This window comes from Asterias rubens, chromosome 19 (genome assembly GCF_902459465.1).
Source record: "Asterias rubens chromosome 19, eAstRub1.3, whole genome shotgun sequence".
NCBI lineage: Eukaryota > Metazoa > Echinodermata > Asteroidea > Forcipulatida > Asteriidae > Asterias > Asterias rubens.
The window spans coordinates 5996655-6023584 of record NC_047080.1 but is presented as its reverse complement, the minus strand read 5'-3'; the positions used below and the strand labels follow the sequence as shown (position 1 = coordinate 6023584).

General features: G+C 38.1%; 1 protein-coding gene and 1 non-coding gene across 3 annotated transcripts; both read right to left on the bottom strand.

Moving 5' to 3' along the window:
- Positions 1–5869: 5869 nt before the first annotated feature.
- On the bottom strand, positions 5870–26757 carry LOC117303380 (transient receptor potential-gamma protein-like). Of its 2 annotated transcripts, none has more exons than XM_033787553.1 (14): positions 26316–26757; positions 21779–21986; positions 21289–21413; positions 20134–20334; positions 18622–18921; positions 15336–15594; positions 14837–14980; positions 13568–13704; positions 12304–12570; positions 11401–11687; positions 10038–10236; positions 8596–8775; positions 7884–7928; positions 5870–7063 (listed from the first exon to the last, which is right to left on the bottom strand). In XM_033787553.1, the coding sequence occupies exons 2-14, from the start codon at positions 21957–21959 to the stop codon at positions 6557–6559; spliced, it is 2832 nt and encodes a 943-aa protein (XP_033643444.1). In that variant the 5' UTR covers positions 21960–21986; positions 26316–26757; the 3' UTR covers positions 5870–6556. The 2 variants fall into 2 exon arrangements, with proteins under 2 accessions (XP_033643444.1, XP_033643446.1); XM_033787555.1 differs by lacking the exon at positions 26316–26757 and adding an exon at positions 26191–26254.
- Positions 22136–22208, bottom strand: Trnas-aga. The gene has a single exon. It is a non-coding gene; the product is annotated as a tRNA-Ser (tRNA).
- Positions 26758–26930: the final 173 nt, after the last annotated feature.

The following is a 26930-nucleotide window of genomic DNA, read 5'->3' as shown; positions in this document are numbered from 1 at the left end:
TGTTATTGTTTGTGAAAAAGATATAGCAAGACGACCAAGTGGGGTTGGAATAGTAAACGAGATATAATACTTCTTAATTTTGTATTAATATAATTGTTTTATGTGGGTTAGGTTTTAACACTGTTACTAGTTATAGTTGTGGGTAACAAATAAATCAATTGGTGCAGGAATGTTGGCCTAACTCTAGAGATATTTCGAAAATTAATAGTATTTTTTCTATAAAAAATAATCGAATTAATAAATTAAAAGTGAAAAAATAAATAATCAACTATCGTCTGCTACAACTTGAACTCTCGTCGATCTTTGACTTGTTTGTCAGTTAACATTTTGCTTGTTTCTGTTGTCTTTGGTACATTTATTTATTTATTTGTCTATATTATTTATTTATTTTCATACAACATCCACAGCGCAAGCGGCAAAAATGGATGGAAAAGAAAAAATCATTAGATTACAATACTTTATTTTATAAAACCTTTATACAACAACTGCGACATATCTCAGCAAAGTAGCTGTTTTATGAGGAGGGGGGGGGAGTGGGGGCAGTGGTATTTAAAGCGTTGTAAATCTTCGCACTAAACATGCTAAGAATAAGCAGGTAACTGGGCTGGGGTGCTGTTTTCTTTTTTATTTTGATATCTGTGTGGTCGCAGTTAATAAATACTTGCTGACTAGCCGCTGCAAATTTTTGAAAAAATCCCACTGGTTGGGGTCTCAACGACTGTTTAAATGGGTCTCCATGCATTGAATGTAAATTTAATATATTCCACTAAACAAAGGCTTTCGTCACGCATCCGAAAGCTATGTGTTCTTGACTTATGTCGTTTATTTCTACGTGGTGAACAATACAATAGATGAAAACACCTTTATTTAAAAGTACAGCGTGTAAGGCGGCTTGAATAATTAACAAATAACCAATGTGCGTGTACAGTACACTGTGGTAACCTGAAATCAACCAATAGACCAGTGTTGTAGTTGAGACCCGAAGGTTCAAGAGGATATGCCGAGGGTGGCTTTGAGGACTCCAACAATTATTGTCTTTTGGCTAGGCATACTATAAGCCCCCCCCCCTCATGAAACAAACTAATATTTAATGTAATAATAATAATAAATATATAAAAAAATATAAAAATGGAAGAAAACAAATTTTAAAAAATAATATTAAATATTAATAATAATAATATTAAATATTAATAATAATATTAACATATTACGGTCAGTATTTGGCAGAGATTACGGTCAGTATTTGGCAGAGATTACGGTCAGTATTTGGCAGAGATTACGGTCAGTATTTGGCAGAGATTACGGTCAGTATTTGGCAGAGATTACGGTCAGTATTTGGCAGAGATTACGGTCAGTGTTTGGCAGAGATTACGGTCAGTATTTGGCAGAGATTACGGTCAGTATTTGGCAGAGATTACGGTCAGTATTTGGGCATTTTGAGGCTGTAGAGGGTAGTTAGCTGAAGCTGTTCCTTGCTCTATGGCTGAGGGGGTATTTTGCAAGAATGAATAACATTTAGCAGTGAGTTTGCAGGAATGGACATGTGTAAAATTGTTGCCAGTCGTGTGTTCGCCTTTTGTATAACTGAAGGCATGTCCTTATATGTCCGTATATCAGCCTATATATGTAGGCCTTAAGCTTACCTTCTTTATTTATATTATTTGATTGACCGAACAAAATTAATTTGCTTTTCTTTCATGTTTTTGTTGAACAACATTAATCAACTAATATTCAGATACACTGTGTGTGGCACAGCAGCTATTTGCAATATCTTCAAATTATACACACTTTTTAAAATGAATTTTGGAAGTCAGAGCAATAGTTAGGATGGGGGGCTTCTATTATTATTTTTATTAATTTTTTTCGACAGCATTTAAGCTCCTTTATTTTAAGTCAAATTAGTTTTAAAACTTTTGCAAAGAAAAACAAAACAGAGCAGGTAAAATATCAGGCTTGCATCTTGGAATGAACCTACCTGCAAAAATAGCAGTGCAAGGCACTTTGCAACACTTTCAGCATCCTTTGGTGGGATTGGCATTGCCTCGATCCACTTGGTGTAGTAGTCCGTAGCAGTGAGGACATAGCGACTTCCAGCCGCCGACTCCTGGAACGGTCCAATTAGGTCGACCCCAATCATCACCCAGGGACCACTACAGAAATATGTTGAAGCTCCGGAGCAGTAGTCATAGGATGCGTTCGTTTAGCTACCCTGGGTCTACCCCGCGGTGCTCACTCGGGTGAGCCCCTGACAAGAGCTAAACGAACGACCACTCACCGCTCTCGTAGTGACGTCGTTTACCTGTGGCCAGCCCCAAGTGACCCACTCCACAAGCAGGGCACTGGGGGCTGACCTGGGTGAGCCCCTGGAATGACGTCAAAAGCTATTCGAACGCACCGGGGCGGACCGGGGATGACCCAGGGAAGCTAAACGAACGCACCCTTAATCTTCTCCATTCACTGGCATTTGATGAACTGGTGAATCTACCCTCATTCAGCTCATAGTAAACAGGCTCTTTTGTTATTGACTAACTTTCGGGGTACCATACCCACGAAAAACATCAGGCTGCCATATCAATCGATGATGTCATCGTCAGCCAATCACCGTGCAGAAAAAACCATGCTGTCTAATGGTTGCTTTTTTTTCGTAACGTGGGTTTTGGACTACCGGTGGTGATCGTTGTATCTGGACTGGACTAGCTACGATCCGATGTCGCTTTCAACATTTCCGGGTAGAATATCGGGACAATTTGCCATGTTTTTGTGACTTTTTTCTTTCTTTTTGATCAATTTTTTTACGTACAAATGTCTCTTTTTGGAGAGTTGCACCGATTTTGTTCATCCAAAACGACTAATTTGCTATTCATTTAAATTTACTGCTACATAATTTCTGTAAATACTTTCAGAAAAGGCCGAAAAAGACTGACTTTCAGAAGCACTTTGGACTAATTAAATATTCAAACCGAGGTTGAAAAACCACATAAACATTGCCGATAAAACCCGGCAAATTATGCTTCTAAACGGCATGGGTTGCAGGTTGACTGTGTGTAACAAAGGGAAACACAGTTCTTAGCTGTGAAGTCTGGTCTAATATTGTGTTCAAATGAGATAAGCCATATCCACAACAATGATCGGTTTACATGCCTCATTAGTCTAAGCCCGTAACTGATACAGGGAGTTATATTTACAATAGACAGAGGCGGAGTCTTTTGAATAAGTGGATCCACCGGGAACGTTTTTACTACCATCTTACTTTATTGATGTAAAATGACTTTCAAAGGGCTTTTAAAAAGATACTGTATTTGTAACCAAGAAAGTGTTTATTGCTATTGTTTTAGAAATGGTTACCAATTAATGTGTAACTGCTGCCCTTTAACAAAATGAACAACATACGCAACGCAAACGTTTTATAGACTTTCTTTATTGATATTAAATTCATATCTGTTCACCTAAAACACCCCTTGACAAAACAATGAAATCAACGAGAAGAAAAACAAACAAAACATATCTTTACGATTTCTAACTTCAATTAACAAATGCCGGTTTGTTGAATATTGAGAGATGCTTCATTGGAACTTCAGGCACAACCAACAGTTATTCCTAACAGTGTGATAACCGATCCAACAATTAGCCAAAACAGGAGTCAATGAATATGCATGTTTCAAGTCAAACACATTCTGTGTTAGAACTGAATTTCTGGAGACAGGTTATAACAAAAAACATCTATTGGGCAGTTGTTCAAACAAGACATTGTATCTTATCGAAACTACAGAATGTGAAATACAGGTTCTCACACATTAAAAACACATCTTATTATCAGTTCTTGTCAAAAGCGGAACAAAATTAGTTCATCATGTTTCACATAGAATCTTCACACCTAGGCCTAAGTCATGTGCAGGTCTACATCTTTGTTAAACCATAATGCAACAAATTATAAGGAGGATTATTATATATAAGCATAATAAATACTGCAAAGCATTTTTTAAGGTAAAATATCATAACAATTTCTATTGATTAACTCTATTTACATGAAAAGGTCACGCAGTAAAAAATGTATGGACCTATTTAAACTGCATCACACATAATTGCAAAATGTTCATCAAAGTAAAACTGTACGTGAAAAGGAAAGTGTTGCACTGAACTATAACAAGCAAGACATCTGGAGAACCTTGAGAAAGTCAACAAAAACATCTACAAAATATCTACTCATTAAGAATTGAAGTTTTTTTCTTCGAGGAAAGTATTTTTTTTCAAATAAGGGAACCTTTAAGTAACAGATAACCCCAGTTACTAATTCAGTTAACTCATTAAAGACACTGGAAACTATTGGTAGTTGACAAAAAGACCATTCATGTCAACTTATGCATAAAATACCAAACCTGTGAAAATTTGAGCTCAATCGGTCGTCGAAGTTGCGAGATAATAATGAAAGAAAAAACACACTTGTGACACGAAGGTGTGTGCTTTCAGATGCTTGATTTCGAGACCTCAAAATCGAATTCTGATGTTTCGAAATCAAATTCGTGAAAAATTATTTCTTTCTCGAAAATTACGTTACTTCAGAGGGAGCCGTTTATCACAATGTTTTATATTATCAACCGCTCCCCATCACTCGTTACCAAGTCAGGTTTTATGTTAATAATGAGATTGAGTAATTACCAATAGTATCCACTGCCATTCACCCTAAAATTGACATTAATTATAATAATTGTAAGTAAAATGAGATCTTTCACTGTGCTATCCGAGAAGAGTTGAACGCAATATAAAAAATAACTTTCTATCGAATATAATAACAAATATAATTTTTTTTAATTTCAAGTCATATGTGGTACAAAATACCAGCGTACACTGTACATAAAACAGTATTATTTCTAAACCAACGTACACCGAACATGTGTGGGAAATACTAGCCTGCATATTATTGCCTGACAAAAACAAAGCATGGCAAAAAAGTTTAGTCTAAATAAAAGTAATTAAGGGGGTGATAGATATTTGTTTTCTTTCAACAATTCCAATTATGATTAATCTGGCTTTTACAAGTTGATCCATTCTTATTGCGAAATAATTGTTTGGGATCAGTAAATATATTTACTGAGACTTTAATAGGGTTATCTTCAAGTTTGTAGTTCTGGGGTCTCGTAATATGCCGTCGTCGGCATTTGCGAATTTTGTTTGGTTCAATTAATAATACGATTTCCTTTATCGTCGTTTGATTGTTAGATTATTCAAACGTTTGGTGTACATTGTTATTGATCTATTTTTCATCCGAAAACTTTTTAAACACAAATTGATACGAGTATAAATTGTCCTGAGAAATATTTAGGTCTGTCATTTTTCAACAATAATATTACCAATTTATAAACTCATCTATAATTTTACGACAATGAACATTATACCGTTATTCTTTGTATTCTAGAAAAACATAACAGTATAATTTGACGAAATTTGTACATGTTATTTTTGACCAGGGCCCAATTTTGTAGAGTTGCCTAAGCAGAAAATATTCCTTAAACATGTTCTGCTTAATAAAAAAAATAAGCAGGGTACCAGTCACAGATTGCACACACGACATGGTTATTTGGTTGGTAACCTTACTCGGTAAGAACAGCAGCTCTATCAAATTGGGCCCTAGTACGAAAAGCACTATAAGTAAAGTACTATAGCTTAAAGGCACTGGACCCCTTTGGGAATTGTAAAAGAGCAGTCTTCTCACTTGGTGTATCTCAGCACAATGCATTAAATAACAAACCTGTGAAAATTTGAACTCAGTGGTCCGTCGGAGTTGCGAGATAATAATGGAAGAAAAACACCCTTGTAGCCCAGGCCGGTGCTTTCAGATGCTCAGCTGAGGTCTCGAATTCAATGCAAATGTTTAGTGAGAAATTACTTCTTTCTGAAAACGTATACGTTACTTCAGAGGGAGCCGTTTCTCACATGTTTTATACTCTCCAATGCTTAGTAACAAGTTATTATTTATGCCAACAATTATTTCGAGTAATTACCAATATGTCCAGTGCCTTCAACTCTCAATGAGCCAAATTCGTCATCATTCATTTAAAGCTCAGCGGATTCATAACGTTTCATGATAACCAACTCCATTTTGAAATACTTATTGGTATAGAAAGCATATCCGGATGCTACATTCAATTATAATAAAAGACAAAGGTGGGAAATTCTGCTAAATCAGACATTCAAAAATGTGTCAATTATTCTATAGAACTGTTTCTATAAGCTTTCGGAAACATTCGGTATACTATTTGAAATAAACTAAACTTGCATGGATCTAAAGAACTCCTAGTATACACTTTAACTAAAACATCTCCTCTATGAATACGATAATAATATCAACATCTTTAGTAAGCGTAAATGTCAAATTAGCTGATATAATTATATTATCTGTTATGCAAATAGTCTTTAAAGATTGGTTGAAACGTATAGACGAATAAAAAATAATGTTATTGCTTCGTCCTCAAACTATAGGATCTAAGATCTTGACTGAAGATGATGGACATTTTCCTCTGATTCTTAATTGAAAAATGGATTGCCATCTGATGATGTATTAAACTTCAGTGTTTCTATGTGCACCCAATGCATCATCATCGTCAATGAACTTAAGAGGGTCAGCAGCTTGACCGTTGGGTGGTTGCTCAGATTCAGTCTTATTCGCCGTCGTACTATTAACAAGTGGCGTCATTTCTATGTCATCATGATCCATCCATTCTGGAGTTTGGTTATCATTCCTGGCAGATCTCATATCAACCATAGCAACGGAGCATCCTGAAGACATTGATATCATACTGTCTCTTCTTTCTGGTTCTTTCATGGCGTCTTGTAGAGCCTTAAACATACCCGTTCCCAAGCCTCCTTCCTCGTCTAGGTCCTTGTCGTTCACCTTAGCATCCACTTCTCTTATCTTTTTATCCATCTCGGAAAGTGCTTCGAACATGTCATATTTAAACCCAGAGATATCCTGCTTGAGCTCATTCAGCAAGTTAGCCTGGTCATCTTCTTCCTCTTGGTGGCGCTTCTCAAAGTGATAACGTCTCACAACCTGTTCTGATACTTCCTGCGTTATGTAACATAATAAAACATAAAAAGAATTTAAAAAGTTTTCTGTTGATGATCTGATAATGACATGACGTTATTGGACCACCGCTAAGGTCAAACGATGGCGTGTTGGGTAACCTTTTAAAGTTTGGAAGCAAAACAGCGTAACATTTCTAGGCATTATTAAACGCACTGCTGGACACCTTTTGTAATTGTCAAAGACCAGTCTTCTCACGTGGTGTATCTCAACATGCACAGAATAACAAACCTGTGAAAGTTCGAACTCAACTGGTCGTCGAAGTTGCGAGATAATAATGGAAGAAAAACACCCTTGTCATATACGAAGTTGAGGACTTTCGAAATCAATTCAAATATTTGACCGAGAAATCACTTCTTTCTCGAAAACTACGTTACTTCAGAGGGAGCCGTATCTCACAATGTGTTGTACTATCAAACAGCTCGCCATTGCTCGTTACCAAATATGTTTATTATGCTAAACCTTATTTGGAGTAATTACCAAGTGGCCAGTGCCTTAAAACATTAATATTCAACGGGTAGACTTTTCAGGGGTGGATTTCACAAAGAGTTAAGACTAGTCATATCTCGAGTAGGACGAGTAACTTGTCCTAACTTAGGACTAGCCATACGTTTTTAACATCTCCTATAGGACTAGTCCTAAGTTAGGACTAGTCCTAACTCTTTGTGAAATCGACCCCTAAACACACAACATAGCTAATTGGAAAGAGAGTTGTTATAATCATTAGAAGATAGTAGAACATCAAATACGTATACTGAGTGTATATCAATTTATTTGACTTCTAGTTGCTGAATCAACTTACCCGAAATTTCATTTGTCTTTCATCAACAATGCTTCGCAACCTCTCCTGTTCGAAAAAAAGTTGAAAACACAACATCATTCTAGATGCTTGGTACATAAATAATCTATGTTTAAATAACGTATAATATATGTTAAATTTGCATCGGGGATAAAGAATATTAATTTTGGTTTTTAGCCATACACCGATGTGTGTTAGCATCAGTACTATCCCGAGTCCTGTGAAACATTATCACAGGCATAGTAGTAGGGTTGGATTCGAAACCACGACCATTGCATTTCAAAAATTATGTTTTATAAGGAACGTGTTATATCTTTATTTTAAAGGACATATTAATTCTTTTTCTTTTTCGTGGCATGTTAGGGCCGACCGGTTAAGAGCACCGGATTCAAGCCCTGGTGTTTGATCAGCAGAGTGTGGGTTCGAATCTCAGTCGTGACACTTGCTACGTAAAATTTGGTATGTAGTGCTTTCTGCTCTACCGGCCAGGCTTCGGACTGATGATACCCAAGCCTACATCAGTATGGACTGTAAATGGGGTAACCCTGTTTCATCCCTCCTCTGGATTGTTTTTATGCCCACATCTTGAAGTGGCCTTCAGGCCTTGTGTGTCTGGCGACTTGCATAGAAAAATAATAATACATATCTTGTGTACATTACTTTAGCTGATACTATTTTATTCAAAGCTCCTCTCTGACCCTTATTCAAAGTATACCTTGTATTTCTTGGCGAGATTTTCTCGGCAGCACACGTCACAGAAGAGCCATCTGACGAAGTAGTAAACTGTCTTGGGAGTTGGTAAGATGTTCAAGGGAGGAGGCACAGTCCCAAGTTCATCGAAGTAACTCATCCACAACTTGGAGCGAGAAAATTTCCACTCCATATCGGCATCCATCTGTAACAAATTATGGTAGTTTGCGGCGTTCATTAAATCAAACACAAAATGATGACTTCGAATGAAGGAGTTTTGGTTCGGATAACCCATGTGATCTTCGGAGTTTGTTTTTCTTCAATGCGATATAAGAGTAGGTTACTGCACCTAGTTTAAATAGTTTTGTTTTACTATTATACCGCTTGTGTCCTTAACCAAAAAGTATTATCTGTGATTCCCCATAACCAAACTAAGTAAAGGGTAAGCCGTGACGGTTTGTCCCTTAGAGTGTCTTGCTAATCAAAAAGACAAATGGTGTAAATACTGTTACTCGGACATGCACTGTGCTGGGCCCAATTTCATGGCTCTGCTTACCTCCGAATTCTGCGCTTACGATCACGATTCCCCGCTTACGTGCAATCGCCGAATTTCTTTGCTAGCCTTGTAAGCGTAGAATGCCTCGTAACGTAGGGGTACGTACGCGCAGAAGCCAAAATTCCCCGCTAGCCCGTAAAATACGCTTGCCGTAAGCACAGAATTCCCTGCTTACGTAAGCGCCGATTCTGTGCTTACGGTAAAGCAAAGCCATGAAATTGGGACCTGGGCAGACATCACAGCTTGTGTCCAGTGCGCATGACCGCTCGGCCGCTACACGCCACGTCATGAGTCATCAAAGCAGCCGGGAAACTGTAACTTTACGAAACAATATATTTATCATGCTGTCATCATCTTGGAGATGTCCCCTGTATCCGAAAACAGTAAGGAATGCTAATGTACATGAACAAATGGAGCCATACTAATTTTTCTTCCAGCCTCGGTTTTGGTTACAGTGATTTGGTTTGGAGAAAAATAAAAATGGCCACACCATGATCAAGGTATATTAATGTTAAAGGAACACGTTGCCTTGGATCGGACGAGTTGGTCTATAAAAAGCGTTTGTAACCGTTTTTTATAAAATGCATTGAAAAGATGTTTTAAAAGTAGAATACAATGATCCACACAAGTGTGCCTCGAAATTGCCTGGTTTTCCTTTTACTGTGCGAACTAACACGGTCGGCCATTTATGGGAGTCAAAAATTTGACTCCCATAAATGGCCGACCGTGTTAGTCTACGAGGTAAAAGGAAAACCGTGCAATTTCGAGGCATGTTTGTGTGGATCATTGTATTCTACTTTTACATCATCTTTCTACCCATATGCATTTTATAAAAAACGGTTGCAAACGCTTTTCAAAGACCAACTCGACCGATCCAAGGCAACGTGTTCCTTTAAGTTGTTGCTACAAACCTCAACACGAGTGTACGTATTACTCATCATGGCGATCAGTACATTCAGGAGAACTACTATTGCTATGATGTGGTATACAGCATACAGTAATTGACCAACGGACTGAGTAAACATATGATCAACTCCTGGTAAATTAACAATGGAGATATCTGGTAGTCCAAATAGAGCCCAGAACAAGGTTGACATTGTCTCCATAAGCCTGCAAGTAAAACAAAAACAAGGAATAAATACTGTCAGACGGATGGATTGCATGTAAGAAACTTCAATTTCTGGACATCCAATTGAAGATATTACATCACTGCAGGTTACTTTTGTAAAAAAATAATGGATTCTTAATGACGAAAACACCGAGAAACTTTTACATCATTTTGAAAAAGCTGTGCGCAATTTACAACTGTATAGGCCTATCTCTGCGCAAGATTGTTACAGAGTTTTTCACTCAGAACTGACCAGAGTCACAATTTAGTTGGGTCCTGACTTAGAGCTGGGACTAATGTCACATCAGACTCAATTCATTAGGTTAGTAGACGAGGGACATGTTCTCCATTACTTGCGGAGAAGTTTTGACAATTAGCTGAATAGCAGTGACACTTAATCCATTGGACACTTTCGGTAAACAGTATTGTCCAAGGCCCACACCTCGTTTATCACAACTTATATGTAAAATAACAAACCTGGCTAAATTGGTCAGCGTAGTTGGAGTAAATAACGGGAAAACCCGCCCTTGTTTCCGCACGTTTCGCCGTGTCATGACATGTGTTTAAAATAAATCCGTAATTCTCGAAATCGAGAATTGATATTGTTATATTGTTTTCTCAAAAAGTGAAGCCTTTCAGGGAATAATATTTCAAGAGAAGTCTTTCACCATTGCCTTCTGTAAACCGTGTAAGTTATTTGTAAATCTGTGAACTTTTAATGTTGTTTCTGTTCCGAAAGTGTCCAATGGCTTTTAATAAGCAAGCACTTTTAAACCATTGCTTCGTCCTTCAGATAGGACGTAAAGCCGTTGGTCCTATGTGTTGTGTAACGCATGTAAAAGAACCCAGTGCACTTTTCGAAAAGAGAAGGGGTTCGCCCAGGTGTTCTTGGCTGTGGCTGCTGTATGCGCCGTAGCACTTTGTAAACCCTTATAAAGTGCTACATAATTGGGTCTAAGAATTCATCACTTCAACAACCTATCTTTCTGGACGTTTGTATATAACTCAGTGCCTTGAGTACCTTGTTGGTAGATACGTGTGCTATATAAGACTGACTCGCCATAGCAGGTTCCCTCTGAACCATTTCAAGACCAAGAGTATAAACGGGGACTTCTTATAGTGTCGAAGTAATACTGAAAAAAAGATAGTGAGTTATAGTGACTTACGTTCCAAAGGGTTGATTAAGATGCTTTGAATAATACCAATACAACTGATTCATTCCAAGGGAGAAGGCAAACCATACGAAGCAGAAGATGAAGAGAAACTTGGCGATATCCACCATCATCCCACCGAGAGAGATTTGCATAGGTCCCACATGTCGGTTCACAACCGTCAGACAGATCATTCTCATAAAGCTCATGACTTTCGCCAGTGCAAATAATGCCTCCGCAACTAGAATAGGGTTATATGCCCCCCATGTAAAACGCTCTCCGTCTGCACCATCTGCTCCTTCCTGATGAGGTAAACAAGTGTGAATAGTTATTATTATAACACACCTCTTGCTTGTTCTGTATTCTGGTTGGCTGAAACACGGTCACGTGTGATGAACTAATATAGTCTAGCGATCGCGCGCGCGTGTTTGCGGGAACTAGTTCCCGAGCGGGCACTAATCTTTGAAAATAGTGCCCGGTTACAGCGCCCTCTCTTGACTTGAATTGAACAGCAACTACAAAACTTCTTTTATTTTCCAGATTATTTTCTGTTCTTAATTCCCTTTTTTTTTTTTTTTTTTCATTACGTCCAAATCACACATTTTTTAAAATAATTTCCATTAAAATGCATTAGGTACTTGAGTGTTGACACATTTGAAAAAATAAATTTATGGATGTAACGATAAAATACATTTCTGGATGTAACACGGACACGGTGTCCGTGTTACGTCCAAATCACACATTTTTCACAATAATTTCCAATAAAATGCATTAAAACATATATACCACACTCAAAGGAGAATGTTACCTGAAATAATTGGGTCAAATAAATGATTTCTTTTCATAATATCGACAAATACTGCACAAAAATCACACTGTGTCTCAACTTGGTGGAATGACCCTATACTGTCAACTTACTGGCGGTCTGAACCCTCGACGTGTCTTGTTTGCCATTGCCTTTAACACTGCGTTGGACATATTATAACTCATCGACTGCTGCCCAGATAGGAGTTGATCAAGCTTGCCTGAGATAACGTCTAGGGAGTCTTCGATGTCTTTTAAGTTTTCTTGGACGGGAGGTTCGTTTGATTCGAGGGTAAATGGATCAAGAGTTGAGGACGGGCTTAAAGTGACATTGATCTCCTGTGACCGAGCCACTACGTGCGCCGGATCGCCTTGCTCTGCCTATAGGATACAAGATCAATAAAACAAAACAATATTGATATTATAATAGGATTTGAGGCATTGCATGGTGAGATACCAATATGTGTTTGCTTTGTGGTAACACCATAATCTCCTAGCGATGACTAGAGCAAGCTAGTCGAAACGGTTGTTCAGTTAACTACGATCCCAAAAGCTAAAGTAGTAATCCAAGTCAATTTTCAATACCTTCCACCCGGATAGTAGTTAAAAAAAAAAAAAAAAGGACAGTTCTTTTCAGAACTGAGAAGTCACCCGTACATCAGATAAATCTACTCCGCGGTAGTAGAATTAAGCAAGACAGTTCTCTAAGAACAAACTCTACCTGGATCGTATATAGTAGTTATTCATGAAGCGATATATCAGAATCATTCCCCGAATCATCATGAATCTCAAAAAAATATTGCAATAAAATTAATTGATATGGAAAACTCGTCATGAGAATTACACGTTAGAGCTCATTAGTGTTATTATCTTTTTTTCAAAGTCATCGTTACAAACTTGTTTGCGATTCGCCTTTCAAAAGCTATAGACTCAATTCTAGTGAATTCCAAAATGTACAACTATTTTCACGCCGATGATGCGTGCGAGATAATCAATATTAGCCTTTAGTAGTGCACTGTTTGGTTTGGGTGTCACATACAAATTACCCAAACCTATAGTGTCATTGACTGTGTCCACCATACCTCAAAACGGCTTATTCCTTATGGTGGGCCCACAAGTTCTGATGTCGTAGTAAGATTTATCAAACTAAACACGATCCTTTTCCACTGAAGACGATCAGAGCATACTGATCGAAACGTCCAGTTGAAACCAACGGTTCTTTTCAGAACCACCCTAACTCATTAAGTGATAGTCATTACATGGTGTCACCGCATACCTTCCCACATAACGACCCTTTCCCTAAAGTAAACCGAGTCCGCTTTTACTACCTTACTAAGATTTTAATTTCGATATCGAATAAAATGTGTAAAGTATTTACCTTAAAATACACCATAAAGAGAAGTGCAATGACCGTCCAGTACAACACAAGGGTAACAAAATCAAAATAGTTCCATAGATTATTGAAGAATCTTGAGCCATTGTACCAGAGCTCCTTGCATTTGGACCACGTCATCCCTGTATGAATGAGAAATAGACTGTTGAAATGGACGGATTGGCAAAAAATGTCACCCAGTTCGTAATCTCTACTCCAAGTCTCTCTTATATAGTTTGTCCCTCGACTTTCACTAAATGTTATGAGGCCATGGGTCGATGACACAAAGAGTTAGGACTAGTCCTAACATAGGACAACCCCTAAAATATATTTTTTAAAAATAAAGCTGGTCCCAAGTTAGGACGAGTAACTAGTCCTAACTCGAGATAAGACTAGTCTTAACATTTTGTAAAATCCACCCAGAGTTGCAGCAGCAGCAACAGAGTTATGGAATAGTCTTCCGGACAACATACAACGAGCTCAAACAGTGAATTGATTTAAGACAAGGTTATTCAGCCTTTAGTATTTATTTCGGTATCAACTAAATTTTTCTTTTGTAATTAATTCACATCTCTTTTAACTTTTCCTTCTCTTTTGTTTTCATCTCAAAGCGCTTAGAGACTTCTCTGTGATTGTAATTTGCGCTGTACAAAATGGTTCATTATTATTAGTATTAAAGTAATTTATTAGTGTTGGCTTAAATTCACTTCTTTAAATTAAAGGGACATGTTGCCTTGGATCGAGCAAGTTGGTCATTGAAAGCGTTTGAAACCGGTTGTTATAAAATGCGTGTGGTTAGAAAGGTGTTTCAAAAGTAGAATACAACGATCCACACAAATAATATGCCTCAAAATTGCATGGTTTTCCTTATACGTCGTGAACTATCGCGGTACGCCATTTTGTGGAGTCAAGTTTTTGACTCCATAAACTGGCCGACCAGGGGTCGATTTCACAAAGAGTTAGGACTAGTCCTAACTTAGGACTAGTCCTGGGAGATATACAAATTGCATGGATAGTCCTAAGTTAGGACGAGTAACTGGCCCTAACTCGAGATAAGACTAGTCCTAACTCTTTGTGAAATCCACCCCAGGATAGTTCGCAAAGTAAAAGGGAAACCACGCAATTTCGAGATATATTTGTGTGGATCATTATATTCTACTTTTAAAACATCTTTCCGCAACCAATATATTGATTTCATATCAAACGGTTTCAAAAGCTTTTTGACCAACTCGACCGATCCAAGGCATCGTAAAATTATGAAAATGGTCTACTTACCGGCAACCCATGCCACTATAAACAACATTATAATACTAGGTGGGTTAGATCTGACCGTCGTAGTTGATACTGAATCACTTGAAGTACTTTCTTCCTCTGCTTTGCTTACTGCTAATGCTGATAAAGGATGAGATGTGCTTTCAACTACATGGTTCAAATAAAACGAATCAAATCAATAAAATAATTAAAACAATATAACAAACTGTACACTCAACATCCTCAAATTACATAGCAAGCTAAGGCAAACTTACACAAGGTAATTACATTGATTTTTCTTTTAATTCTATTGGAATTATAGGCCTTTTCCGAAACCATGGCTTCGGCTTCGGATTCGGCTTCAGGCTCCGTCCTCTCGTCTGAAACCCTGGGCGCGTATACGCAAAGCACGCGCAAGTGTCAAAACAAACGCGGGGCCAATCTAGCCTGAACCGATTCCAAAGCCAAATCCAGTCGTTTCGAAAAAAGGGCCGTAGTCTTTGAATCTTGTCCTGCGACTTACCTATAGTTTGGTACAGCAAGAGAAGAAGGAAGCACAGTTGGGAGGCGGTGTGACACACAAATTTGACATATGGGATGCGAAGGAACCTGCCGAGCTTGCCATACGGGAAAAGAATGTAAGCTATAGAGAGGAGTGGGAAGCTGAGACCCATCAACAAGACGGTCAAACCAGACTTAAAGGAACCTTGATCTCGCCAACCAGGAAGACCATGGTACCACTGTTCAATCAAACGTTGTTGGCAGTGAGGATGAGCCACAAACTGTAAGTAAATCACACAAAATCGTAACATTATTATTTACATCTAATAATTGTGTCGTTCATCTGATGTAATAGCGAATTCAACTCAATACACTGGGCGTTTAGCGTACAAACAGAGTTGCACGAGCAAGTCGTCTTCGTGCCACGAACTCGTCAAGCAAAACTCAATGCACTGTTCGTTGTCAAAGGCTTCTTAGCGAACAAACGGAGTTGCACGACCAAGTCGGTTTCGTGCCACGAACTCGTTCAGCAAACTCAATGCACTGGGCGTTATCAAAGGCTTCTTAATAGCGAACAAACGGAGTTGCACGACCAAGTCGGTTTCGTGCCACGAACTCGTCCAGCAAAACTCAATGCACTGGGCGTTATCAAAGGCTTTTTAGCGAACAAACAGAGTTGCACGACCAAGTCGTATTCGGACCACGAACTCGTCCAGCACTTCAATGCACTGGGCGTTGTCATTCTTAGTGTACAAACGGAGTTGCTCGACCAAGTCGTCTTAGGCCACGAACTCGTCCAGCAAAACTCAACGCACTGGGCGTTGTCAAAGGTTTCTTAACGTACAAACGGAGTTGCACAACCAAGTCGTCTATAAGCAAACTCAATGCACTAGGCGTTGTCAAATGCATCTTAACTTAAATGAACACGTTGCCTTGGATTTTTCGAGTTGGTATTTGAAAAGCGTATGTAACCGTTTGTTATAGAATACATATGATTAGAAAGATATTTTAAGGCACCACTGTTCAATCAAACGTTGTTGGCAGTGAGGATGAGCCACAAACTGTAAGTAAATCACACAAAATCGTAACATTATTATTTACATCTAATAATTGTGTCGTTCATCTGATGTAATAGCGAATTCAACTCAATACACTGGGCGTTTAGCGTACAAACAGAGTTGCACGAGCAAGTCGTCTTCGTGCCACGAACTCGTCAAGCAAAACTCAATGCACTGTTCGTTGTCAAAGGCTTCTTAGCGAACAAACGGAGTTGCACGACCAAGTCGGTTTCGTGCCACGAACTCGTTCAGCAAACTCAATGCACTGGGCGTTATCAAAGGCTTCTTAATAGCGAACAAACGGAGTTGCACGACCAAGTCGGTTTCGTGCCACGAACTCGTCCAGCAAAACTCAATGCACTGGGCGTTATCAAAGGCTTTTTAGCGAACAAACAGAGTTGCACGACCAAGTCGTATTCGGACCACGAACTCGTCCAGCACTTCAATGCACTGGGCGTTGTCATTCTTAGTGTACAAACGGAGTTGCTCGACCAAGTCGTCTTAGGCCACGAACTCGTCCAGCAAAACTCAACGCACTGGGCGTTGTCAAAGGTTTCTTAACGTACAAACGGAGTTGCACAACCAAGTCGTCTATAAGCAAACTCAATGCACTAGGCGTTGTCAAATGCATCTTAACTTAAATGAACACGTTGCCTTGGATTTTTCGAGTTGGTATTTGAAAAGCGTATGTAACCGTTTGTTATAGAATACATATGATTAGAAAGATATTTTAAGGCACAAAAGTATCACTCGAAATTGTGTGGTTTTCCTTTTACCTCGTCGACAAACACGGTCGGCCATTTATTGGAGTCAAATTTTTGACTCTCATAAATGGCCGACCGTGTTAGTTCGCAAAGTAAAAGGAAAACCACGCAATTTCGAGGCAAATGTGTGTGAATTATTGTACTACTTTTTAAACATATTTCTAACCATACGCATTTATAACAAACGGTTACAATCGCTTTTCAAAGACCAACTCGACCGATCCATGGCAACGTGTTCCTTCAAAGTCACCTTGAAATATAATTTGTTTCTTTCAAACATAAGAGTATATGCTTACGAACAATAAAAGAATGTTTTTAGTAATTGTTTGTCACGACTTATATGTTTAAAAAATGTATAAAGTTGTTTGGGGGGCTGACTCCGCCTACCTCTTTTGTGACGTCAATCGAGGCAGACTTTGCCTGCAATGCGTATAGTAAACACGCGCGCAAAGTACATGTACGTCCAACTCGTGAGTTGATACATTTCAAAAAGTGTTTTTCTGCATTCAGCAGCAATACACCTGGTCGGCATTGCCGGAAAAAACAAAAAAAAATATTTTGAAACGTACAAACTCACGACTTGGTCCGTACATGTACTTTGCAATTGTGTTTACTCTACAGGCAAAATCTGCCTCGATTGACGTCACGAACAGCGCCCTCTGGGGTCGGAGTCTACTCTTAAATTTGTAAATAACATAAGAACTGATTTTTTAAAACCTTAGTTAACTGTTTATTCACATTCCACACATCAAAACACATTAGTGACAAAAGCTTTATTTTGAAAAAATACCACTTCCAGGTGACTTTAACATTTAGGCCATAATTGTGGCGACGCAATGGTGACGTCATTAGCCAGGGATAACACCCCAAGTTTGGGCGAATTTGTATTTCAGATATCAAAAATTAAATAATAAAGCACAAAATCGCATCCAGGTGTGGCGGTTTTAGTCTTCCACCGTGTTCACTTTTCCGGGACTAAAAATTGACTACTTTTGCTTGCTGTGCGCAGGTGTCGCATGACGTAATGTTACTGTATTTGGTCATTCGGAAAACTGAACACGGCGGAAAGTTGAAACCGCCACACCGGGATCGAGGATGATTAACTGGCAGCTACTTCCAATGTTGCATCATAAACTCGAGTGTAATCCCTGGCTAAACTGAAGGTAACGATAGTAAGACCTCTGACTGGCACCGAACCTTCATTTTGTCGAAACAGACAGACTGCTAAACAAGGTTCTAGATAGCTTAGCTAATCGGTGGAGCGCCAGCACGTTACTCCGGAGGTCGTTGGTTCAAATTCCGCGCTAGGTCATTCTCTTTGTTCAACAACCCAAAATTATATTAGAGGTTGTTATTTACATCCAAAGTTATCATGTTACTATGTACCATCAGTACAATTCGATACTTGGTAAACATTCCAAAAAAGTAAACGATGACTAACTCCATTAAACAAACATATAGAATAGCTTAATAGAAATATACATACCTTCCTCTGTTCAAAGAAAATTGCAGCTTTGACTCTATTTGGCTGACATGTCTGGAGGTCCTCAGACGGATTACTCCATCCATATGGGTCATGGTTAAGAATCAGAGCCTGCTCATTGGAATCTCGCACCTGGTCTAAAAGACCAGCTGCAAAGTCCTCACACTGGTGGGCTAACTCTTGGAACTGGTCGCAGAATTCATACTTTGTCAGAGCGAGTTTACGAAGCTTGGAACAAAGTTCGAATGTTGTACTGAAGGGATCGCTTGATGTTTGTGAGATGTAGGCTTGACTTGAAAGCGCCTAAGGGTGATGAGGACAAATTATTTAAAATGTGTTAAAATGTTTGTCCAAAATAATGTGCAAAATGCAAGCTTAGCTCGTGTATAGTAATAATTCGACATTCAACATTACAAATACTACTCTGTTCAAAAATTTAAAGGCAGTGGACACTATTGGTAATTGTCAAAGACTAGCCTTCACAGTTGGTGTATCTCGACATATGCATAAAATAACAAACCTGTGAAAATTTGAGCTCAATCGGTCATCGAACTTGTGATATAATAATGAAAGAAAAAAACACCTTTGTCACACGAAGATGTGTGTGTTTAGATGGTTGATTTCAAGACCTCAAATTCTAAACTTGAGGTCTCGAAATCAAATTCGTGGAAATTTACTTCTTTCTCGAAAACTACTCTTTACCAAGTCAGGTTTTATGTTAATAATTACTTTGAGTAATTACCAATAGGCCCGGTCACCATGGGGTAGTAATGTGGGAAGCGAATTGAGAAGACCTTTCTACGGGTGTGAAAAGCGTTGTATACAAACTGGTTATTATTATTACAGTAATTATATTCATTTTGGTTTTTACCCATATACACAGATGTGATAGCACTATATACTCAGTACTTTCCCCGAGTTCCATGAAAACAAATCACAGGCATATTACTCGGGTGTGATTCGACAGTGTCATACCAACTGAACCACCGAGATTGCCCGGTGGCTAAAGGCAGTTCTGTATAGTGTATATGGGCTTTATCCCCGATGTAAATTTAAAGGAACACGTTGCCTTGGATCGGACGAGTTGGTCTATTAAAAGCGTTTGAAACCGTTTATTATGAAATGCATGTTTTAAAAGTAGAATATAATGATCCACACAAGTATCACTCGAAGTTGCACGGTTTTCCTTTTACGTCGCGAACTATCACGGTCGGCCATTTATGGGAGTCAAATTTTGACTCCCATAAATGGCCGACCGTGTTAGTCGGGTAAAAAGAAAACCACGCAATTTCGAGGCATATTTGTGTAGATCACTGTATTCTACTTTTACAATATCTTTCTAACCATATACATTTTACAACAAATGTTTACAGAACGCTTTTCAAAGACCAACTCGACCGATCCAAGGCAACGTGTTCATTTAACCATATAGTATAGTCTTTCATTGTTATCCCGGGTTATTTTAGTGCAACTTTGCCTAATTGCAAATTTCAATGTACTGTTTTCGTCACAAACCTTATACAGATTGATCATCCCCACGGAGTTTTCCAAGGTGTGCATCGCAGCTTCGTCACTGTATTCTCCTGGATCTTTAATTCTAGCTCCATACTCCAATAAGATTCGAATGATGTCAAAATGGTTGTGTTGTGCTGCTAAGACCAGGGGTGTAACATCAAAGTGAAAATCGCCGTTGAGAGCACGGCAATTTAGAGCTTCCTAATAGCAAATACATAAACAAAATCTCATAATTTGTTTAGTAAAACTCGTTTGAATTCTAGATCATATTGTTGACTTTACATAAAATGCACTATGTGTAACACTGCGGCACAGAGTTATGTTTGATGAGTATCAACATCATTATTATAAACAATTTACAACATTTTGTTCAAATTAGCACCAAACTGAGACGATGACGTTTCTATTGAGATGTTTAAATTGACATAAAACACTTTATAGATTTCCCGAAATCTATAAACAGTTTTTTTCTTTGTCTTGATTATCAAAAGGAGTGTAACTACATGAAAGCAATCGCACAACATCGGTAAACAGTATTGTCCAAAGGCCCACACTTCGTGTATCACCACTTGTACGAAAAATAACAAACCTGTTTGGCTCAATCGGTCACCGGAGTCGGGAGAAAATAACGGGGAAAAACAACCTTGTTTCCGCACGTTTCGCCGTGTCATGACATGTGTTTAAAATAAATCCGTTATTCTCGATATTGAGAATTGATAATGTTTTCTCAAAAAGTAAAGCATTTCATGGAATAATATTTCAAGGGAAGTCTTTCACCATTACCTTCTGTAAACCCTGTAATTTATTTATATATCTGTGAACTTTAAAAAAATTTCTGTTCAGAAAGTGTCCATTGGCTTTAAGTTTAGTTAAATGTACAAATTCAAAAATGCTGAAATTATTATGCTTAAAACAGCAATGAGTTTTCTGTTCTTGCAACGTCACTTATTATGTTAAGGAACTATATATTATACTGGTTGGATTGCTTTTATATAAGGAATAGGAGTACAAATGGCTGCTTTAATTGTAACATGTTAATATTACTACCCGTTACAACGAGCGACATCAACATTAAATCATTCAATATACTCCGGAAAGGAGACAGAAAAGTATTTGACAGCAGGCGTGAGGTGAAGAAGAAAAAGAATGACGTACGGGTAAATTCTTCTTTTTGATATGCTCACAGATGAGGCGAACACCCTGAACAAACTGCTCGTCAACTGCACGTAATAAAGAATCCCCCAACTGTACGTTGTGATCCAATAGAAGCTGAACGATATCTGAAATAAGAGTTTGCGAAATAAAAGGTAAAGAAACATTCATTTTAAAGCATTGGGTAACATTATATTTAGTCATTCATCAATACTTTCCTTTTTGTAGGTCAACTTACCCGTAGAGAAACTTGTGGTTGTTATTGATATGGTTGAATAATCATTTTAAAGCAATCATGCCATAAGGCTTTGCATCGTTATGTACACAGCGATGGTTTCCATTGTGGAATGCGGCACTCCATAGAAACATCCCTATTATAGACATTTGATATGATTTATGTATTGACCTAAAGTTATGCATGAAAATACACGAGTGTTCACATTGGGTAAATTTGTGAGTTGTGCAGTTATATTATAAATATTTCTTTCCGAACCTGAGTTGCCATTCTGTATGGAGATGAGAAGTGCTGGTCTGTCATCCTGATCAGTACAATTAATGTTAAGATCGGGAGCGTTATCTAAGGCGAATATGATGGCTTTACGATCGCCTCTTTCTACTGCTTGGATAAAAAGACGCTCAACCGATGCAGGGTCGTTGAAGTTGGGTCTCTGCATTGTTGGACTCTCAGCTTTCTCTTTCCTCTGTCAAGCAAAAAAATAATATAATAGATGTTAAATTTGCATCGGGGATAAAGAATATTAATTTTTTGGTTTTTACCCATATACACCGATGTGTGTAGCACTGTATACTCAGTACTTTCCCGAGTCCTGTGAAAAAAATCACAGGCATTTTACTCGGGTGGGATTCGAACCCACGACCCCCGCAATTCTAGAGCAGTGTCATACCAACTAGACCACCGAGATTGCCCGGTAGCAAGAGGCAGTTCGAATCCTATGTTTTAGCAGCGGGTACTGCAAACGATTTAATAGATGTTAAATTTGCATCGGGGATAAAGAATATTAATTTTTTTTTTGGTTTTAAAAAATAATAATAATGTTAACAGAATATGAAATGAAGGATCTTATTGTCTTGTATCTCCGCTTTGTGAGTGTGATGAACCCCAGACGATGTGTCATGTGATAGCTGACTACCCACTCTCTCAGCTTGATGGTGGAATCGAAGTCATTCACCTGGCTGAGGACCTACATGCCAAAATGCTTGGGCCACCCATTCTTAACATTGTGTAAAACCATTCCCTGTCCACTTCCCCCTGACAATAAACAGTGTCTCCCCCGCCAAGAAGACCGCCAGTTTGAACCAACATTTAAAGGGGACAGGGGGCCCAACGAGATATGGCTGGGATTGTAGCTGTGAACTGGCTTACCGCTTCAAAACAAGATCAGCATTGTCTGATGCATGTGAACATTCATTTGATATTATACTCAACAAACTTAAGGTGTTAGACATTTTAATACCAGGAGACAATTATTATAACGAGGTTTTTAAACAAGCATGTTCGTAAATGAAGATTACTTAATTTAATCTGCTGCAAAATAGCAACAAAGTGATTGCTCCTTTGCAGATTAAAAAGGCATGTAAATTGATTTCCCTAAGGACATTCGTATTAATATGGTGAAGCTGTGTATTCGGAAGTGTTGAAGTATCCAGCCTTTTTACTTCGTTTTTTTTGTTTACCCATTTTGCTCGTTGTCATGAGCTCAAAACAAAATGATTAATTCAGTAAAGTTCCTTTGTCAAAAGCAGAAAATAAAATGTCTGTTACTTTTTCGACACTGATATTAAATACTCGTTATATGTTTAATCTTTGAAAATTGAGTAAAGGTGGAAATGTATTTTGTTCTGTATAGTATTGTACTACCCTAAACAAGTTTTTGATTAAATTCCGAAGAATCCTATCAACAGATTAATGACAGTTAAACGAAGGAGACATTAATTGTAATAATATAATATTACATGATGTGAATAGTGATATGATGAGAATTCCACGTGAAATTATTACCAGTAAAATTTGAACTCAATTGGTCATCGAAGTTGCGAGATAATAATGGAAGAAAAATACACCCATGTCACACGAAGTTGTGTGCATTCAGATGCTTGCTTTCGTGACCTCAAATTCTAAATCTGAGGTCTCGAAATCAAATTCGTAGAAAATTACTTCTTTCTCGAAAACTACGTTACTTCAGAGGGAGCCGTTTCTCACAATGTTTTATATTATCAACTCTCCATTAATCGTTAGAAAGAAAGGTTTTGAGTAATTACCAGTAGTGTCCACTGCCTTTAAGTCATTACAAATAAACTAGGCCCTCGGTCACCATAGCGTTTTTTAAAGAGGTTCCGGCACAGCTCAACCTTCATCTTGAAGGCCTAAATAATTATGAAAAAAAGGTCAACGATTGTTTTTCCTTTCAGATAATATTCCGGTATCAACACTTTTGGTGGTTGTAAATGAAAACAATTGTTCAAGAAGGGTTATCAGCTGTCGGGATAAAACTGTAAGGTTAATGTAACTCAAGCGGAATAACTACGATCAAATACTGTCAACAAAACCATCTGGAGGATAGGTTTAATAATGGATACTTGTTATAAGAGAAAGTTAAACTGAAACGACTGATGCAATGGTTCATTACTTGTAGTTCAACAGTATTTATTAGCACATACCATTAGTCTGTAATATGTATTGAGAACACAGTTCCATAAACCAGACAGTCTAGAGTCAGTAATATAAATGGCAACATGGCACTTATTAAATTATCAATCAAAAAGAATCAATGTTACCCAATGATTAGCCACCTGCTAAAAAGCATGACGTCACGCGTCCAATAGACTTTGTGATGAGTAAAATCTAAAATCTGTTTTACTTCTTAAAATATATTTGATTTGTTTTGTTCGTTTGGCAGTTCAGTTTAGGCTTTCTGTGTACACAATAACAGCCAAGTTCCTGGTATTAAAGGGACCCGGTGTGGCGGTTTCAGTCTTCCGCCGTGTTCAGTTTTCCAGGTGACGTAGTCGGACATATCATCACGTTGTTCGAACGGTTTTAGCTTTCCGGCGTGTTCAGTTTTCCGGGTGACCTGTCAGATACCGCCGCGAGTACCCTGGCGAGTACTGTAGTTCTCTCAGCAGTGACCCCAAATTGTTTATTATTACAATTATTTTCTGTGTAGTCACATAATCTCTTGCCCCATCTTTACATGTATTCATGGGTACAACTTTAGGCAGGTCACACTCTGCTTACATAAAAAAACAACTCATAAGATCCACGCGTTTGCCGCTAGTTGTACTCGACTCGTGGACGCCGCCATGACAGCTACCGGAGGGTAACGGATGACTCAATACGGCACTAACAATGGACTACCTTCGCTTGCTGTGCGCAGGCATCGCATGACGTAATGCTACCGTATTTGGTCATTCGGAAAACTGAACACAGCGGAAAGTTGAAACCGCCACACCGGCTATGTGTTCCCTCTAGCAATGACTGAAAGGCAGTGGACACTATAATTGGTAATTACTTGAAAAAAAAAATTATTTGCATAAAACCTTACTTGGTAAAGGAGTAATGGGGATAGGTTGATAGTATAAAACACTGTGGGAAACAGCTCCCTCTAAAGTAGCGTAGTTGTCGATAAAGAAGTAATTTTCCACGCGTTTGATTTCGAGACCCCGGAAGTAGATTTTAAGGTCTCGAAATTACGCATCTAAAAGCACATAACTTCGTGCCAAGAGTGTTTTTTATTCTTTCAGTATTATCTCGCAACTTCATCAACCAATTGAGCCCAAATTATCACAGGTTTGTTATTTTATGCATATGTTGAGATTCACCAACTGTGAAGACTGGTCTTTGACAATTTCCAATAGGGTACAGTGTCTTTAAGCGTTTTTAGCTGAATGGGGGGAACTTCAAGATGCTTCAAACTGATAAGATCTTTATCATTATTTCCAAAAGGCAAAATTTACTCACATAGATTAGGGTTCATTGGACAGTAAGGAAACCATTTCCAATAAAGAAGTATTTACAGGAAAACATAGAAATGTGAACCGAAATGTTAAAGGCCACCTTTTGGTAATTGTCAAAGACCAGTCGTCTCACTTGGTGTATATCATTATTATGCATAAAATAACAAACCTGTGCAATTTTGACTCAATCGGTCGTCGATGTTGCGAGAAAAAAATGGAAGGAAAAAAAACCTTTTCGCACAAAGTGTGTGCTTTCAAGTTGTAATCAAGGAAACATGAAGACAACTCCAGTTTGAAACAATCGTATAAATCGAATCAAGTCGACAATGACAATACGGCTCCTTTAAACATAGGTTGATGAAAGCCAATCAGAAACCGAAATACCAATTTGTACAATTTTAATGATTATATTGTTTACCGTCACCAGTTAAATTTTATTTAAATGGTAATACTGAATGGTGTCGACAAGCTGCATGACAGTAAACACTTTACCATAATGCGGTACGAATATAGTGAATAAAGGAAAATAGTTTTGTGTTCATAAAATTCTGCGAATTTTATAGGCGTAACACTTTACAAACAATTATCGGAAGTTTATGAAGTGACGTTTGTTTGGCAGATTGTCTCAATGCAATAAGTATCAACGATTTCTTTCGGTTAACTGTTACAAACAAAATGTATAAAATGCATAGTTCATAAAGACAAATCTTCATTAAAAGGTTAGTTGTCAACATGTTCAGTGGATCGATTGAGCAGACCCCGCGTCTGAAGCTGTGCCTGTAAAACGACTCGGATATAAACTAGAAATCAAGGCAAACAATTAGAATGGGTCATCTTGGAAACCTGTGACATGTTTACTTAACTTCTTCTACAGACAGCTATTTTTGGTTGTCAGGATAATTTATTTAATAATATCAATTATATACTTACTTTGTAAATCTATGGATCAATGTTAGTAATTGATAACCAATGCACCGATGACGTTCAAACTTTGATATGTTGTTAAACTGCACTGTTAATTAACGTCTATATTAGAAACAATCCCCTGTACTAACCTAACACTAAGACAAGCAATCCTTAGCAAGGCGCCCGGAACGTGGTGAAGACGAGCAAATAACTCCTGCAGATTTACTCTTGAAAATACCACGGTCAAAAATGCAATCACATGGAGTGTGTTTATATCCAAAGGCAAAATCGGTGTGGTGTGTGAACCTCTTTATCGGCGTCTGGCTGTACGGTTATCATTTCTTCACATTGCTTGTGGCAAAGTTATATGGTCGTCTTCTTAAGAACAGTATGAATAATATCACCGTAATCCAGAATGAATGTTACACTTTGGAACGAATACTTGATTACACAAAGTCAGCCCTGTTGTCCAACTCTTACGACAGTGCATAGAGTAAGGACAGAGACAGTGAATGCGCAATGCACACGATTTAATAATCCAGTATGTGGGTTCCATTTGACAAGTACACCAATGTTCGTATCACTCATCCATTCGTACTGTATAAGCGTAATAAAGGGCAGTGTTATTTGGGGACAAAAGTTGAACGTGCCAATAATCGAGCTATGTTTCTATAACCTTCTATAGCTACACAATCACACAATGTCCCTGAACTGTTGTGCAGACTGCCGACAATACTGTATCACTTCAAGAGTCGTGATGTTGC

Coding starts and splice junctions, on each gene's coding strand:
- LOC117303380 (XM_033787553.1), bottom strand. CDS start 21,959: ATGCAGAGACCCAACTTCAACGACCCTGCATCGGTTGAGCGTCTTTTT. Junction 15,595..18,621: donor TTTTCTTTGAACAGAGGAAG/GTATGTATATTT, acceptor ATTTACTTACAG/TTTGTGGCTCATCCTCACTG. Junction 13,705..14,836: donor TATAGTGGCATGGGTTGCCG/GTAAGTAGACCA, acceptor TCATTCATACAG/GGATGACGTGGTCCAAATGC.